Source organism: Trifolium pratense, linkage group LG5, assembly GCF_020283565.1.
Source record: "Trifolium pratense cultivar HEN17-A07 linkage group LG5, ARS_RC_1.1, whole genome shotgun sequence".
Taxonomy (NCBI): domain Eukaryota; kingdom Viridiplantae; phylum Streptophyta; class Magnoliopsida; order Fabales; family Fabaceae; genus Trifolium; species Trifolium pratense.
In genome coordinates, this window is record NC_060063.1 from 7,231,627 (window position 1) to 7,251,583 (window position 19,957).

At 33.0% G+C, this 19,957-nt stretch overlaps 1 protein-coding gene across 4 annotated transcripts in view; it reads left to right on the forward strand.

Moving 5' to 3' along the window:
* Positions 1-2,606: 2,606 nt before the first annotated feature.
* LOC123882959 (pentatricopeptide repeat-containing protein At4g13650-like) overlaps positions 2,607-19,957 on the forward strand; it is a 90,258-nt gene continuing 72,907 nt past the window's right edge. Inside the window, exons 1-5 of one of the 4 annotated variants that reach the window (XM_045931622.1) lie at positions 2,607-3,042; positions 3,132-6,341; positions 7,156-7,342; positions 8,156-8,223; positions 8,846-8,922. In XM_045931622.1, coding sequence (XP_045787578.1) covers positions 2,896-3,042; positions 3,132-6,227 — 3,243 coding nt within the window. In that variant the 5' untranslated portion in view covers positions 2,607-2,895 and the 3' untranslated portion in view covers positions 6,228-6,341; positions 7,156-7,342; positions 8,156-8,223; positions 8,846-8,922. Of the gene's footprint in view, positions 3,043-3,131; positions 6,342-7,155; positions 7,398-8,155; positions 8,224-8,845; positions 8,923-19,957 lie in introns of those variants that run through there. The other 3 variants (XM_045931621.1, XM_045931623.1, XM_045931624.1) reach the window with 3 other exon arrangements.

Sequence of the window (19,957 nt, forward strand, 5' to 3'; positions counted from 1 at the left end):
ATTTAATCTTATGCCACTCAAAAGCACTTGTTAGATAACAAAATGATCAGAATCATTTAAAATATAATTAAAGATGTTTGTAATCTTTAAAACATCAAAAGTGGATTTTGCCTCAACAATAACAATCTGGAAGAAGAAAAAAAATATATAACACATGACTTTTTTTTCTTCCTATTTTTCTAGATTTGGTTTAGATTTTGTTTTATTAATATTCAATTAATTATTTTTAATTATTTAATATGTTAATGAGTTGTAATGATTTAATTGGTTGTGCCCAATCATTAATGGATAGGTGAAGACTCACCTAAGAATTTCTCTGATTGGAATGAATTTTGAAAGATTTTTTTAAAAAAACTTTTAATAATCAAGATTTCATAATACTTTATATATTAGGAAACTTTTGTATATTAGGAAAATTTTAAAAGAATCAATAAATTTTAATAAAAGAAATTATATTTTTTTTGGAATAAAAACAACAACAATAATAATCAAAATAATTTTTTTTTGAATCAAAATAATAATAACACAATAACAATTAACAAAAAAAATTGAAGAAAAAACAACAACAATATGAATCGATTTTATAAAAACCATATGAATCAGCCATATACACAGAAAAAATTACTATGAATCATTTTGTAAATTGCAGAATCGTGTTGCTATAAGCTTGTTGCATATAGTCTTCAACCCTATATTCATCCTATATATGTGATTCAAATAAAAAAAATCAGCATATCATATATATATATATATATATGAATGGTGTTGCTGCATATCCTAATTTTGTTTGAATTGTGTGGCTATATAGCATAAACAATATAATATTGATTCAAGTTAGATGAGAGCAGTTCTCTACGTGGCCAATATACATAAAAAAATCGATTGAAATTGTAAGAAAGAACATGAGGGTAGTCCTACAGGCAAAAGAAAAAAGTCTTGAAAGTATTGAGGGTTTGATTGAGATTGTTAGATGAGTGTTTTGTGTATTTTTAATTAAAAAGTCTCTCAAAATCCACTATGCAAAAGAATCCATCAAAATTTGTGGATTTTTGAATACCAAGAGCCATTTCATAAGTTTAGAGAAATCTCAATTGAATACCTACGGATTTTGTTTCCTTGAAAAAAAATCTTTGTCTCAATTAAATACCATAAGACTTATTTAGATTTCATAAAAGTCTTGATTGAATACCACAAGATTTTTTAATCATAAAAAAGTTTTTTAAAATCCATCCAAATCCCAATTGAGTTTAATTTAGTATTTAACCATTGTTGGCTCAATGAAACTATGAAAGTAAAGTACTGCATGCCACTTTAGTTTCACTGATCGAGTTTGCCCACGCTGTATATCTTGAATTTATAATTTTTATATCTCTCGTTAATTCTTTCTTCTCATATTAAGCATGTTAATTAAGTAATTAATCAAAGATTTTTTATGGGAATAATTTTTTACCTGACTTTTTTAATTTCACGGCCGAACTCTGGATTGTCGGGACTCTTTGTCCATGAAAATATCTTAACACAATGTTCGTCAGCTTTTGATGAAGGTACTCTCAAGCTTTGTTGGAATTTTGTTGCATTTGATCTTACTTGGACTCGAATCATGAGACATAGAATTTTGAGTTAAGATAGACCTATCAATTATCATATATTTTCTTCAATTTGGAGTGACATTAAAAACTTTCAACGTGGTTACAATAAATGATATAAAATTTGCAACGTCGTTAAATATACTAAAGATAAATTAATAAATTTGGTGGTAAGGTAATCAATTTTAATATATTAGTAATAGATATCAAGAGTATCCCAAAAACATTTGTTAACATTCCTGGTATTTAAAAAATGTTTTATAAGCACGACGCTTCAACATTTTTAAATAGTTAGCTCCCACTAAGAGCTAATAAAAAAAATCTAGTTCTTAGCTAGAATTCAGAAAACAATTTCTAACATATCAATCTCAACAACTAATCGCTGAAATACAATTTAAGAAACCTAATTCCTTATAGAAATGTTAAGTCTCAATTAAGAAATTAGTTTTTTTTCAATTTAAATGGTATGTCTCACCTAATTGACAATTTTCAAGAAAAGAGATGTTATCGAGTTCGATTTGAGAACAATTTTTAATCTGATTTTACTTAGGAACACTTAATTTTTCATAATGTGTAGTAGGGTTGATCACAGACCCGTGACCCGGCTCGAAACTGATATAACTGATAACACATTGAAGTATTTGGTCGGGTGTGAGTCGGGTTTCGGGTCAACAATTGCTGAAAATTGGACATGAATAGTTGCATATGGCGAGTGCGGGTATCTATAATTCTTTCTCTTCGTAACCGAAACCGACAAAACAATCATTAAGATGCAAATTAATTTTTTTCCTTCTCTTCCTCTCTCTCAATCCCGTATATCCTTCGTTTTGTTGTTTTTATCCATCTTTGATATATGAAAGAAATGTTATATTTTACTAGCTTATAATATGTTGATGATTGAGATGCAAAATATATATTTATTCTTCTCTTCTACTTGATCAATTATCGTCCGTAGATTACAAATTTGAAATAATGTAACATCATCTCACCCTCTTTATTTTTTTGATTTAGTTCTTCTATACTTTGTTACATTTTGTACAAAATTTTGAACTATTTAAAAATTAAGAATTTTTGGATAGTGACGTTTTAGATGTAAACAAAATTTCAATCTAACATGTAATAACCGATCTGTTCTATCCGCCATCTGTATAGGCTGCCACCCAAACAAACCAAAGATATAGACGGTCAAAATTTTATTAAAATTAAATGATTGCAGTTTTTATCGATTATGTTATTTTCGACTTCGACCTGAACCCGGCCAAACCTAAGGTTTAGAACAGCACGAACTAACGGTTTCCACACAAATGAGATGTTATCCCGCCACCAACCTATGCTTTATTTTTCTCCATTTTCTCTTCGTCCATTCTTCTCCATATTTCCCAATTTCTACTCTCAACTACCATGCAAATTCAACCATCTCAATTTCCTCACCAAACCCATTTTCAACAATCACAAGGTAATTCTAAACAACAACATACTATGTTATCTTCATGCTTCTTGTTCTGTTCCACTAACAAAACAACTTTGTGTTTTTTCTCTGTGCAGTTACTTTCTGCAAATTTGAGTTTTTCTGCATTACACTATGCACACAGTAATGATGAACTTCCGGAGAAGGCGAATGAAAGGGATGATGCAAATGCAAGTGGATTTAGTTTCTTGTATCTCATGGAACAACGCGGTGTTCGTGCAAATTCTCAAACTTTTTTGTGGTTATTAGATGACTGTTTGAATTCCGGGTCGTCGTTTTCTGATGGTTTGAAGCTTCATGGGAAGATTCTTAAGATGGGTTTTGTTGATGAAGTGGTTTTGTGTGAACGTCTTATGGAATTTTATCTTGCATTTGGTGATTTGAATTGTGCAGTTAAGGTGTTTGATGAAATGCCTGTTAGAACTTTGTCTTGTTGGAATAGGATTTTAGAGAGGTTGGTTGTGGAGAGGTTGATGGGTCGTGTTCCGGGTTTGTTTCAGCGGATGATTAAGGAAAAGGTGGAGCCTAATGAGAAGATTTTTTCTGTGGTTTTGAGGGGTTGTAGTGGTAATGTAGTTCCTTTTCACTTTGTGGAGCAAATTCATGCTATGATTGTAACTCGTGGTTTTGAAAGTAGTCCTTTTATATGTAATCCTTTGATTGATCTCTATTTTAAAAATGGTTTCCTGAATTCTGCTAAGAAGGTTTTTGGAAATTTAAGGGCGAGGGATAGTGTTTCTTGGGTGGCTATGATATCTGGCTTATCGCAAAATGGGTATCAAGAAGAAGCAATGCTTCTGTTTTGTCAGATGCACACGTCAGGAATCTGCCCCACCCCGTATATTTTTTCGAGTGTGCTAAGTGCCTGTACAAAAGTAGAGTTTTTTAAGCTTGGGAAGCAGCTCCATGGACTTATTTTGAAGCAGGGATTCTCTTCCGAAACATATTCAGTTTACAATGCACTTGTGACATTATATTCACGTTCGGGTAATTTGGTATCTGCAGTGCAGGTTTTTAATTCAATGTCGCAGAGGGATAGCGTTTCCTATAACTCACTCATTTCGGGTCTAGCTCAACAAGGATATAGTGATAGAGCTTTAGCGTTGTTTAAGAAAATGCATCTTGATTGCCAAAAGCCTGACTGTGTTACGATTGCAAGTCTTTTGAGTGCCTGTGCATCAGCTACAGCTCTTCTGAGTGGAAAGCAATTTCACTCGTATGCAATAAAGGCCGGAATGACTTCAGACATCGTCGTTGAAGGTTCACTTCTTGATCTTTATGTAAAATGCTCGGATATAAAAGCCGCCCATGATTTTTTCCTTGCATCTGAAACTGAAAATGTGGTGATGTGGAATATGATGCTTGTAGCTTATGGTCAGTTAGACAATTTAGACAAATTATTTGAAATATTTACACAGATGCAGATTGAAGGAATTGTACCTAATCAATTCACCTATCCACGTATTTTGAAAACTTGCACTACTTTGGGAGCTCTTGATCTAGGAGAACAGATTCATACTCAAGTACTGAAAACTGGATTTCAGTTCAATGTGTATGTCTCTAGTGTGCTTATTGACATGTATGCTAAACATGGAAAACTAGATACTGCCCTGAAAATTTTTAGAAGACTAAAAGAAAATGATGTTGTTTCGTGGACAGCTATGATTGCTGGGTATACACTACATGATAAGTTTGCTGAAGCTCTTAACCTCTTTAAAGAAATGCAAGATCAAGGGATACAATCTGATAATATAGGATTCGCAAGTGCAATAAGTGCATGCGCAGGTATCCAAGCACTTGATCAAGGACGGCAGATTCACGCACAGTCATATCTATCTGGTTATTCAGATGATCTTTCAATTGGTAATGCACTTGTTAGTCTTTATGCTAGGTGCGGGAATGTACGAGAAGCATACTTTGCTTTTGATCAAATATTTGCCAAAGATAATATATCATGGAACTCATTGATATCTGGTTTTGCACAAAGTGGACATTTTGAGGAAGCACTGAATATATTCTCTCAAATGAATAAAGCTGGAATAGAAGTTAATTCATTCACTTTTGGCTCTGCTGTTAGTGCTGCTGCCAATGCTGCTAATGTTAGACTAGGGAAGCAGATTCATGCCATGATTAGAAAAACTGGCTATGATTACGAAACCGAGGTTTCTAATGCTTTGATCACTCTATACGCAAAATGTGGTTGTATTGATGATGCCGAGAGACAATTCTTTGAAATGCCTGACAAAAATGAAATTTCTTGGAATGCCATGATTACTGGTTATTCCCAGCACGGTCGTGGATTTGAAGCACTAAGGCTTTTTGAGGATATGAAACAGCTTGGTTTATTGCCAAACCATGTCACATTTGTGGGAGTTTTATCAGCATGTAGCCATGTCGGTTTGGTGGATGAGGGAATTAGCTACTTCCAATCAATGACTGAAGCTCATAACTTGGTGCCAAAACCTGAACATTATGCATGCGTTGTGGATCTTCTTGGACGGTCCGGTCTTTTAAGTCGTGCAAGGAGATTTGTTGAGGAAATGCCAATTCAACCAGATGCAATGGTGTGGAGGACCCTTTTAAGTGCTTGTAATGTTCATAAGAATCTTGATATTGGAGAGTTTGCTGCAAGTCATCTTCTGGAACTGGAACCAAAAGATTCAGCAACATATGTTCTGCTTTCAAATATGTATGCAGTGTCTGGAAAATGGGGTTGTAGGGATCGGACGAGGCAAATGATGAGAGATCAAGGTGTTAAGAAAGAGCCTGGCCGTAGCTGGATTGAGGTTAATAATTCAGTTCATGCTTTTTTTGCTGGTGATCAAAATCATCCATGCGCGGATATGATATATGAATATATCAGAGATCTGGATTTTCGGGCAGCTGAAAAAGGTTATGTACCACAGTTCAACAGCCTTCTCAGTGATGCAGAAATACGTCAGAAGGATCCAAAAGAGACCATTCATAGTGAGAAACTGGCTATTGCTTTTGGGTTGCTCAGTTTGTCTAGCTCAACTCCTATTTATGTTTTTAAAAATCTTCGTGTTTGTGGGGATTGCCACAACTGGATTAAGCATGTCTCTGAGATATCAAATCGAGCAATCATAGTGAGAGATTCATATCGCTTTCATCATTTCAAAGTCGGTATTTGTTCGTGTAAAGATTATTGGTAAGATGGAAGAAGGTTGGCCAAAATGAATGGATCCCTCAAGACTTGTGGAGTGGATCATAATTTGTGACAAGCGTGGAAGATGGTTTTTATTGGTCGGCCATGCCTGTGCCCCACGGTAAGATCTCTAACATGAAGTTATTGGATACATTTTTGGATAGGATAGTGTCATGATGCTTATGCAATAATGTTAATCAAAATGTATGTACATGGTAATATGTCCTACCTTGACTTTTCTGCAAGGTGTCGTCTATGGTTTGACACCAAACACGTGATACACCAATGTGCCATATTTATTATTCATTAGATATATTACTAACAACTTGTTTGTTTCCACGGTTACAATATTTTAGACGTGTGTTGTATCAAAAGCTACAATTTGTAGTTTTCAGAAACCATTGTGCAAATTGTCTTGGAATGCAAGAATTGAAAGTTGAACGCAGTTCCAAACATAAGCTAAAATAATGAGTAACTGAGATTACTGACTGTGACCTGGTAATGTTAGTGATTGCAAAAATTGCTTTGGGGTCTACTAAAGTTTGAAATTTTCAAAATTGCATATGGAAACTGTTAAGTTACTCTGAACAGCCACATGCAGAAAGAGAATTATTTGTCCGAGTTTATTGTTAACAGAAAAGAAAGATTATACAAATGAGCTATTCTCCCCTCACACTGGATAAATCAGTTAAAACTCAACGAATGATTATAAAAGAGATCCTAAAACAGAATTAGGGACTTCTATATATGGATCCCCCAAAACTGAAAGATAGCCGAAATAACAACCTAACCCACTAACCTTGCAACTACCGCTGCCTCTCATTCTATACATCCAGAGGCCTAATTTTTATTTCTAAACTTCTTCCTATAGTAAACTCTTAAAACCTTTTCAGTGGTTACAGTAACATCTTGTCTAACATAAACCATCATTCCAGTGAACATAGATGAGCACCGGCTTTCAAGGGAGTTACAATGTCACCATTAACATGCAACAGCTTGACGCAGTCTGGTTTGGTGTTGGTTAGTGCGAGGGAGTCTAAAGGTGACAAGATGGACAGTGCAATTCGGAAGGAACGGCAAGAATGATGGATTTGTGCTACCTTGTAACGAGAGTAACCTCTGGTAGCTCATTTTTGTAAAGCTTCAATGGGTCTTTTTCAGCATGCCTATGTATAATGTATCTTTCTACTCAATTGCTAGAATTTATTTTCATTTTGGTTTGAGTTGGAATATTATTTTCTTTATAGCTTTTTAGTTCCATAGAAGTTTCAAACTGGTCATTAATAACTTATTTTGGTACAGAGTAAGCAAGGTTCTACAACACAAGAATCTATGAGAACAGTTTAATTTTAGTTGCATCTGGGGATGAGCAGATCTAATAGAATGAAATGTTTGATTTCCTTTATGTCATATGTGTGCATTATTTGACTCCACTTATCTTATTGCATTACCAATATTAAACTCACTGGCCTCTGCATGAAAGACATGATCTGTCAATTGATGTTTGAAGGTCATGTGCACGTTGTGTTTTGTTTTCTTTATAAGCAGCAGCGGTATGGATTAATGTTTTTCGGTCATATGAAAGAAATGTGCTCAGAACATCCAATCAAGGGATTGCAAGAAATTGAGTATAATCAAGTTTTGTATAGTTTTGACTTTTGTCCTATACACTTGCCTAACCTTTTAAAATCTTTGGTTGAACACATGTGGGGTGCTTTTACATTTTAGAAATTTTACATATTCTTAATCCTTACAAAACCTCATAAAAAATGTTATGTATTTTTCCTGTGGATGCCTAATATGGTTACCATATATAGATTTGTTTTATCAACTATTATATCTTTTTTTTCTTTAATGAAAAAATATATATTCTCTGCTATTTCCTTGTAGATATATGGTATAGATAACATTTACTTTGACATTTATGTTTTGCAGCCATGATATTATACGTTTTCCTGTGTTATGGTTGAAGACAATGGTGGTTGGTGAAAAGACAGAGAAAGGTGGGAATCTATTCCTGAGTTTTTTATATTGGGAGGAATACATGCATGGTCACCAACATTTGGATACTCAATTTGATCACGCACACATAATTGAGAAAAAGTAGAAAGAGAAATGAATTAAATAATAAGTATTTTAAAAACAATTAAATATGTATTGTTTTTTTATTGGTCAAGTAGCCTAGTGATTAGAAATTCCACCCTTAAGGTGCATAAGTGGGGTGTCCGGGGTTCGAACCCTGGCCCCTGCGTATATAATGCAATGTCTCTACCAACTGAGCTAAGCGGCTGACGGGGACAATGATATGTATTGTTATGTCTGTGTCTAAATTAAATGTCCAAATATTTGTGACCAAGCAAGTATTTTTCTGGTGCATAAATTTCATATACAATACTATAACTATCTTTCCCCAAACTTCAATTAAATATAAGACCTAATTTCATTTTTAGTTCTTCTACTATAACTAATGTATAAACATGGTAAATTAGTAAAGCTCCAGATATGAACTAAATATGTGCTAAGCGTCAAGATGCTTCATTGTTGCATTAGAGAAGCTGCAATGAGGCTTCTTTTGGTTTTATAATTTTAATTTAATATTAATAGTATGGTTTGATGATTTTTTAGGAAAGTTTCAAGCTTGTACATGTGATGCGTTTTCATTCTAAAGGATCCCAACAACAGCAGCAGAAGAATGAACAAAATGGAAAAAAAGTAAAAACGGGTAATGTTAATACAATAGTGTTTGACTTGCTGAAGATATATGTTTGTGGTTTGATTTCGACCGGATCATTTTCTTATGTTCTTTCATGATTTATGTAACTAGGGATGATATGGGAGACCTTTTCATTTTTCACGGGGCTGAAAACAGATAGACATCTCTTAATTGACCTCCAGATTGCTGCCGAGTATTTTGGTGATTCCTGTGAAGAGTTGATTTGTAAGTAAGGAAAAGCTTATAAAATATCTGACAAGTATTTTCCATTCTCAAATGTATTTTGGTCACAGAGATCAGAGATAAAAGAGAGAGCTACATAGGTGACTTCTTTCCAAATGTACTGAAAATTAATTAATTAATAATTCTCTTATACAACTGAATTAACATACAAGCTATTTAAACTGTGTAAAAGTTACCTAACTAACCAACTAACATAGTCATAATTATGATCCTTTATCCAGTAATGAATCATGATGTAGATTTATCCATGTCTTTTGATGTTTATCTTATTAATGAAGTTATTTTCTTCATGTGTTTTTCTTAACGAGTTATTTTCTTCATGTTTTGATGCTGTAAATTTCGTGTTTCTGCATTGCAATGCAGAGGCAAGCAGACATTGAAATGGTAAGATAAACTGTTTTTCTTGTTAATGAAATCGTGTATTCATTTTTTGGCTATGAATTTCAAGAGCAACACATATGACCCAAACCACATTTCTAATTTGGAAGATGAGCCTTTGCTGATATAAAAAGTTTGCTAAATTAATATGCAATCTTTTTCCTTCTTCAAAAAAAATATGCAATCTTTTTCTTGATGGAATTTTATAGTATTTTGAAGAGTGAAGTCTCATTCTCTGTCTTGTAGAAAAAACACAGGAATTTAGGTTAGCCTTTTTTAGTAAAAATACAATTTTTAGTCTATGACAAAAATTAACCTGAGTTTTGTTAGTCCCTCCGTCATCCGTCATGTTTTCAACACAATTTTTTTGTTGAGATTTTCTTCACTGAGTTTTCATTAAGATATTTTATAAGTGCATTTCATTTTGTTTTTACCTTATTTTATATAGCCCATGTTGTAAAATTAAACCATTGAAATAGGAAGTCAAAGGGGAGTATTAAGATGTACACTTAGTGAATAGGGTTTTCCAATTAAAAATTAGTTAAGTTAGAGCTATCAAAATGGGCTAGCTCGCATGGGCTGGCCCGCCAAGCCCATGAAAACGTAGGACTTGGGCCTTAAAATTTCCAACCAAATTTTTTGGGGTTTTTTACCCAGCCCGTTTAAAATATGGGATCACCAAGTCCAACAAGCAACACAATTACACAAACAACACATTTGGAAAGGAGAACACAATCATGATGCAAAAGAACATGGAATCGAAAACCTAAGTCCTCTGTTGGTCTCCGTCGCGCTGCCGACATCCTCCGTTCGTCGTTCTGATTCCTCGTCCGTTCGCTGTTCTATTATCTAACATCATTTGAAACTCTGTCACAAGAAGAACAATGGAGGTCTGTCTGCTGTTGACAATAGTGTTCATTTGCAATATAATCCTTTATTTGTTGACAAAATTGTAATGGCTGGATCTGGAAACCAGACCTGCCAGCAGAAATGAATATCATAAGTTGGAACTGTCGCAGAATAGGTAGTCCGCGTACAGTTCCTAGTTTAAGTTACCTCGTTCTGCAAAAGCAGCGGTTGAGGCGATGACGAAGATTCTGGCGAAGGAGTTGAAGGGAACAGGGATTACGGCGAATTGTGTGGCTCCGGGACCGATTGCGACGGAGCTGTTTTTCGGAGGGAGGACGGAGGAGCAAGTGAAGAAGATTATCGATGAGTCGCCGTTGGGGAGATTGGGTGAGACTAAGGATGTTGCTCCTTTGGTAGGGTTTTTGGCTTCTGATGCTGGTGAATGGGTTAACGGTCAGATTATTCGGATTAACGGCGGTTACGTTTAGTAAGATTTTAAATTGTAGTTACGATTACTATATGATCTTTGGAATAGTGTGAAATTGCATATAAATTGATTGATGCAGTCATGATACCGTGTGAAACTTGATGCTTGACACCATAGCCATAGGCTCAAAACATGCTTAAGCAAGAAACGGTTAAGCAAGAAGAAGAAAAGGAAATTTTACTATGCACAAATCTAATTGAGTTTCTGATACAAGTATCACTTATATACAAACTATATATCTCTAAGATAGAATTCTATAACCAACTAACAGAATCCTAACCAACTCAGTTAGTTACAAAACCAAAATTCTAACTAACTTGTAATAATAGCAACTGTTTCCTTCACTTGGCTTTTTATCATTAACAGGGGTTTTGTTAGAAAACTTAACAAGTTTCTACTAAGTGAGAAATATCAGATGATTATTCCTTAGGCTATTGCCAATTACATACAAGTTACTGTACAAGCTAATCACAGGACCTAAATTATAGCTCCCTGGGTGTGGTGTTAGCTAGTTTCATTCCATTCCTTTATATTTAATTATTTTTATTTTTATTTTTAATAATTAGGTGGCAAAAGAAGTTGACGTGACAGCTAAATCACTTAAGTGATCTGTCACATCAACATTAACTTGGTCGAAATCGAGCTTTTGCAAAATGAGGTAAAGATAGGGACCAAAAGTGCTATTTTAAAATTAGGGTGTCAAAATTACAACTTTATGAAACTTAGAGAGCCAAAAATGCAATTTAGTCAAAAATTAAAGGAAAAAAATGCATTTTTTGTGTTTGATTTGGTTTCATTTTTGAAAAACACCAAAAACCGAAACAATTGAGACTTTATTTGTTCGGACACATTTTTAATCAAAATCTGATCCAAACTCGTGCAATCACACCCTTGGAAATACCAAGCTTCATAGTATGTGTTTGGTTCTGTGACGGATAGAATTGATTTTGATAGAATTGAGTTTGACATAATTGAGTTTGATTAAAAGTGAGTTGAACAAAATTGATTTATGTTTGGTTACATTAATGTAGAAGTGATTCTCAAAATTTGATGTTGTTTAGACAATTTGAACCAAAATTGCTTTTGTATGTATAATTATCATATTGGGTTTTAATATCTATATTTTCATAAAACATAAAACTAAATTACTAATAGTTAAATATTTAAATATAATCAGACCCTTATAAATAATAAGTAGAGACATATCTTCGTAAGTATAGCTCAATTGACAAGGGACATTGCAAATTATTACAGGGACTAGAGTTCGAATCATGATATTCCTACTAATTCACCTTAAAAGGTAAAATTCTAGCCACAAGACAAATTAATAAAAAAAAAATAAAGACATCGAAGCGGTCCACAAAAATTACATATTGTACAAAATTATGCAACACTTATTTTTGGCGTTCCGTATATATACGGCGCCCTATTATATATTTAATTTTATACCGGTCTCTGTTTATCTTGTGCAGAGATCTCATTAATATATATTTTTTTTGACGAACTCATTAATAATATATTTTTCGTTAAAAAAAATTATACAAAACTTATTTTTCTTTTGAAAATAATTATGCAACACTTATTAATCCACAAATATTACGTAAAAAAAAATTAATAATGCATTAATAGTCATACTAATTATTGTAAAAAAGTACTCATTTATTCAAGCTATATATAACACATCAAAGGTCAACAAATACTTTAGGAGAAATAAGCAATATGCATTGAAGATATTGAGGATAATTACGGAATAAAGGAAATATAGATGTCCCACACACCAATAAATTTATTGGAATCGATTGTAAATGATGCAGAAGCTCCATATTCCAGCTTCACTAAGAATCACGTTTTGAGCTATAGAATTGCTTTAAATTTTGCAAACCAAACAACTTTATAAATGAGTAAAATCACGTTAAGCCCGTAGACGCACGTTTGATGTGTTCAAAAGCTCATCCAAACAAGCACATAGAGTACCTATGTATATGATTGGGTGATTATGTGAGAAAAGTAACGGTAAATAACTTAATTTAATTTTTAAAAATGTTAAAGAGTGCCCCGAGACAATAGTTAAGAAAGTAAAAATAGTAATATAATATTAAAAATAGTGTATTTAATGTCCTGAAATTTTAAAAAAGAACATTTTTTATTCAAAACTTTTGTTTTTATTTCTATTGTAGTTTCCTTAACTATTGCCCCAGGTAGAATCGAGTATATAGGACAAGGTCCACGGACCGACCCGTTTAACTCGCAGCCTGCATGAACTTAAGACCAATTATTTTTGGCCCGTTTATATCTTTGCTCGTGTGGATTGGACATTAAAAACAGATTCGTGAGTTGTACCGTTTAACATGACCCTTTAATTTTTTATAAAGAACCTATATTTGTTTTTTGGTGGTAGGAAATAAGTAACAATTTTGGAAATTCAAATAAAATCTCATAAGGTTGATCTCACACTTCAGTAGCTGTTAAAACACTATTCTTCTCTCTCTCTCTCTCTCTCTCTCTCTAACCATCAAGAACCACTACAACAACAAATATCATAGTTTCTTCGTAATCTTCTTTTCCACTTCCATACAAATCTTCTTCCAATTTCATCCTTCCGTAAACCCATTTCTTCAAACCCAAAGTCCAATCTTCAAAACATTCACCCAATCCATTCAATCAAACCCTAAAACCCCATTAATCACTGCAACAAATTTTGTACTTTGCGACACCAGATCTGTGACGGTTCGCTCAAGAACTTAAGGTATATAAAACCTCTATTTCTCTCTAAATCTTGTTTACAAATAATTTAGAAATTTAGTTCAAATAGAAAACGGATTTATATGTTTTTCGTTGATTGTTGTTTTGATTGTTTGCTCATATCAATGTTTTTGGATTTTGTTGGGATTGGTAGTGGTTGAGAAAACCTCGGATAAGTTGTGTTATTGATAGATAGGATAGGATGTAATTAGGACTTGTTTAATCTTTTCCATTGAAAATATAATTATTTATTTTTGCAAGAAATAATATGCAAGGTTTAAATAATTATTAATTAGGATATAATCAACCTGCCATTGAATTTACAAACTTGGTGCAGTGCAGGCAGTCATTCACTACACATCTGCTACAACTAATGACATTTCGGGCTGTTGTTGATGATGTTTGGTACTTAGAGCCGCAAAATCTAAAGCCATGATAGACACCTTTATGGACTTAGTTTACAAATGTAGACCCCACACCAGGGAATGAATTGAGAACTGATAAAGGGATCATATAACTTTGCATGCATCCAACGAGGCTACGTACACAGATCAGATCAGATGGTTGAGGATGCAAATACTGTCATTTTCACATTTGATTCTTTAAATGGTAGTATGGAACCTATAGTGAATGTTCAATATTCTTTTAAAGTATCACTGTATAATGGTCATTTTTATAACTTTAAATATTCTTTTTTCTGCATTTGTTTATATTCTAATTTGTATCTTTATCACTCTAACTCTGCAGGGTGATATAAATGATCATGAATCTATTGTTAAGGCAATTAAATAAGTTGATATTGTGATATGTTCTGCTGGTAGACTACTAATTGAGGATCAGGTCAATATTATTAAAGCAATTAAAGAAGCTGGAAACATTAAGGTCAGCAAATATGTCCCTTTTAAATAATAACAACTTGTTCAAAATTAGACATGGTTTATGTAGAGTATTAATCAATATAATTAAGTACTTAAATTCATAGTTATATTTAAGTAGAAATTTCTTGAAAATGAAAGTTACAGGGTACTTTGATATTTATATCCAATGCGATAAGGTGGTGCTAAACCTACACCCCTGTAACTAACTCTATTAGCTGTATAACAGTCTCCTATTACCAAATGCCATCTGGCAACACAAGGAATATTCTAGAATAGTAAAGCAGAAATACACTTTAGATAAATTCAGAGATGATTATATGATATCTCGATAGCTCTTCACTTTTAAATCCAATTGCTATTGAATCTATAAATTCCGAGATGGTTAAGTTTTGAACAAGTTATTATTGGATTAAAGGGCCATCGAGGCAACAATGTTGACCTTCTTTCCCCTTCCATTCATATGGTAGGATTGAATCAAATTTTATCAAGGACATTGTTGAAGATGTTCTTAAAAAATTGAGTCCTAAACTCCCATTTGAAGTTAATAAGGAAATTGTTGGAATTGTGAAAAAGTATAAAGAGATTGAATTGTTACTGAAAATTGGGTCAGCTGATGTTAGAATCCTTGGCTTGGCTTATGGGGCATGGGTGGCATAGGAAATACCACTCTAACTGAATATGCATATTCTAAACTGACGTTTCAATTTGAACGTCGTTGTTTGCTGGAAAATGTAAGAGAAGTATCTAACAAGTGCGGACTGTCAGCTGTACATAAACTTTGTCTTTCTAAATTGTTTGAGCTTCCACTTAATGCACCTTATGTAGAAACCCCTATTTTAGAAATAAGACTTGCATGTGAAAAAAGTTTAATTGTGTTGGATGATGTGGCAACTTTACAGCAAGCAGAAAATCTTAACATAGTTAATAAGTGCTTGGGACCGGGTAATAGAATCATTGTCACAACTAGAGACAAGCAAATATGTTGTCAGTTTGATGAATGTAAAATTTATGAGGAAGAAATATGTGATTGCTATATATAAATATAATAACAATTTAATCCAATTGTTATTGCTATATATAAATACTAAGATAGATATATGTTGCCTTCAATGACCCTTAAATCAAATCGTGAGATGTTATATGTTGCCTTCGATGACTCTTAAATCAAATTGTTATCGGATATATAAATGTAGATATGGTTAATTATTGTTTCGATGACACTTTAAGTCCAATTGCTATTGGCTATATAAATACTGAGATGGATATATGTTGCCTTCCATGACCCTTAAATTAAATTGTTATTTGATATATAAATTCAGAGATGGTTAACTGTTGCCTCAATGATTCTTAAGTCCAATTGTTATTGGCTATATATACTGAGATGGATATATAATGTCTTCCATGACCTTTAAATTCTGAGATGGTTATATGTTGCATTCGATGACCTTAAATCAAATTGTTATCGGATTTATAAATTCAGAGATGGTTAACTGTTGCCTCAATGACCCTTAAATCCAATTGTTATTGGCTATATAAACATTGAGATGGATATATGTTGCCTTCGATTAACCATAGATTAAATTGTTATTGGATATATAAATTCACATATGCTTAATTATTGCCTCGATAACCCATAACTCCAATTGTTATTGGCTATATAAATACTGAGATGGATATATGATGCCTTCGGTGACCCTTAAATCAAATTCTGAGATGGTTATATGTTGCCTTCGATGAACCTTAAATCAAATTGTTATTGGACATATAAAATTCAAAGATTCTTAACTGTTGCCTCGATGACGATGGATATGTTCTGCCTTCGATGACCCTTAAATCAACTTATTATTGGATATATAAATTCAGAGATGGTTAATTTTTGTCTCGATGACCCTTAAGTCCAATTGTCATTGGCTATATAAATACTGAAATGGATATATGATGCCTTCGATGACCGTTAAATTTTGAGATGGTTGTATGTTGTCTTCGATGACCCTTAAATCAAAATGTAATTGGATATATAAATTCAGAGATGGTTAACTGTTGCCTCGATGATCCTTAATTAAGTCCAATTGTCATTGGCTATATAAACATTGAGATGGATATATGTTGCCTTCTATTACCCGTAAATTAAATTATTTTTGGATATATAAACACAAAGATGCTTAATTGTTGCCTCGATGACCCTTAAGTCCAATTGTTATTGACTATATAAATATTGAGATGGATATATGATGCCTTCGTTGACCCTTAAATCAAATTCTGAGATGGTTATATGTTGCCTTCGATGACCTTTAAATTATGAGATGGTTATATGTTGCACTCGGTGACCTTCTGATCAAATTGTTATTGGATATATAAATTCAGAGATTGTTAACGGTTGCGTCAATGACCCTTAAATCCAATTGTTATTGGCTATATAAACATTGAGATGGATATATGTTGCCTTCGATGACCCGTATATTAAATTTTTATTGGATATATAAATTCGAAGATGCTTAATTGTTGTCTCGATGACCCATAAGTCCAATTGTTATTGGCTATATAAATACTGAGATGGATATATGATGCCTTAGATGACCCTTAAAACAAATTCTGAGATGGTTAAATGTTGCCTTCGATGAACCTTAAACCAAATTGTTATTGGATATATAAATTCAAAAGGTTTAACTGTTGTCTCGATGACGAATGGATATATGCTCCCTTCGGTGACCCTTAAATCAAATCCTGAGATGTTATATGTTTCCTCGATTACCCTTAAATCAAATTGTTATTGGATATATAAATTCAGAGGATGTTAATTGTTGTCTCGATGACCCTTAAATCCAATTGTCATTGGCTATAAATACTGAGATGGATATATGATGCCTTCAATGATCCTTAAATTCTGAGATGGTTATATGTTGCCTTCGATGACCCTTAAATCAAAATGTTATTGGATATATAGATTCAGAGATGGTTAACCATTGCCTCGATGATCCTTAATTAAGTCCAATTGTTATTGGCTATATAAACACTGAGATGGATATATGTTGCATTCGATTACCCGTAAATTAAATTGTTTTTGGATATATAAATTCAAAGATGCTTAATTGTTGCCTCGATGACCCTTAAGTCCAATTGTTATTGGCTATATAAATACTGAGATGGATATATGATGCCTTCATTGACCCTTAAATCAAATTCTGAGATGGTTATATGTTGCCTTCGATGACTCTTAAATTGCTATTGATGACCTTCCACCTAAATGCTATTGCAACGTGAATTCTTTATTCATAATTGAGATTGTAAAGTATAGCCCCAATGATCCCAAAATACAATATCTATTCAAAATATAATTTTTCTTGGGATGGCACTGCTTTGATGAAATGCAATTCATAATGCAAAATTGAGATATGCTTGAGCTTGTTCATCTGCAATATGGATTATTTATATGTAGCCCTTTAAAAGGAAGGATTGTTAAACACTTTGGTTTTCAACGATTTGATGGGAACATAAACATAAGAATACAGTCTTTTAAAATCATGTAGAAAATAGCTTGCAGAACGGAGATGCTGAAATTAAATTTATTGCACTAGATCATTGTGTCGTCTTGGTTTATCAATTTGATTCTATGACATGACAATAATTAGATGCTATTGTTTACTTCTTGAAGATTAACTTTTTGGAAGAACCATCATATTCTGACATGACTATAAATGAATCATCTGTTTGTTGGTTAAATTAATGACATTATGGTTGTTTATCAAATTGGTTTGGTGATAGTTGAGATGCTTGCTTTCCTTAAGTCTGGTTGTTAGTTAACTTAATGGTTTCCATTATTTGGTATAGCCAATTTTCTTTCCCATTTTACCCTCAACTACACAGTTGTTTTCAAAAATAAGAAAGTGGCAGTTTTTTTTTTCTTTTAATTATGCCGTTTGATTGTTTCAAATGTTGCCGGTTGAACAGTTTTTGTTGGATTGGCCATATTCTAAGGACAAAAAATGGAAACACAAATTATCTAGACACCATTCTCTCTACAATCTGCATATTCTTCTAATAACATTCACGAAGGTAACTAATTTGGCCAGATTTTAATTTGCTTACCATTCTGCTTTGACCTTTCATTTCATCTATGCCATTATAGATCTTGTTTCCAGAGCTTCAAGATTACAATCGCTGCCAAGAAGTGAGTTCGGTTCTCATCAGTCTGTTGGTTGGTTCCATCTCAATTTCCATTTTTAAAATTTCTACATTCTGAATTGATCAAGTAAGCGTTTCTCATTACTTTTGATAATGAAGTTTTGCTTTGTTCTAATACAAAAATGCACATATTGATGTTTTTTATTATTGTTCTCAATAATTAAAATTACAATATAATGCAAAGTTGTTTGATTTTGTACTGATGTTACAATTTAGTTGAAGTGTTTGAATTGAATTCATTGGTTCTTTTGTTAGGATAACTTTAGAAAAATTGATGTTGAATAAGTTTGTTTGTATATCAAATCTGATGTCAATCTTTGTTGAGTGTGATTTTGTGGCTGCTTGATGTTTGAATTGCTGGGTCAATTGTCTGAATTTTTTCATGTGGGTTAATTTAATAAGTGTTAGATAAAATTAAACTTAACGAAGTAAAGTACCAAATATTTCTAGAAACCAATCTGAAAACAAAAGAAAATATAACCCGACGTACCATTGGCTGCTTGATCATTTGGTACTGATGTTGAAAAAAATGTGTTTGGATTACATGCAAAATTAGGTCTTTGGTTATTGAAAAATCAAATCTAATAAATCATCTTTGCTGAGTGTGATTTTCTAATTGTGTTGTTGTTTGTTTGAATTGCTGAATCAATGTTTGGATTTTTTCATGTTGGTTTGTTTAATATTAAGAGTCATATAAAAAAGATGACACCGTCCAAAATTATCACATATTTCAAGATGTAGTAATTAAAACCAAACTGAAAACAAAAGAAAATATAATCCAACCGACCGGATGTCACTTGTCTCAGAGCTTTTCTCACCAGCTGGCTTCTAAGCAGGTGGTGACATTTAGCATTGGGAAGTGAAGTCTTTTCCCACCACCATGGACAAATTAGTTTTTAACAGTTAGATCAACTATGGTACACAGCTTTAAAGACTTCAATTCCCCATGCTAAATGCCACCCACTAAGCAAGACAAAACATACTCTGTAATCTCCCTCTTCATATCCGGCCAACTAAACACTTTCAAATTTGGATACATCTTGGTGGCTCCCGGATGAAAACTCTTTTTTGTTTCACCTTCCTCGATCAGGAACATATAACTTGCCTCCAAATCTCAACACTATTACGGTCGTTGACCATTGTGAACTTATAAATAGTGCCTCAAAAATTAATCATCAAAGAAAATATCATTGCTGCCAACTCTAGGTCATGATGAGTAGTGTAGTTCCTCTCATAGATCCTCAACTATTTCGAAGCATAGGCTA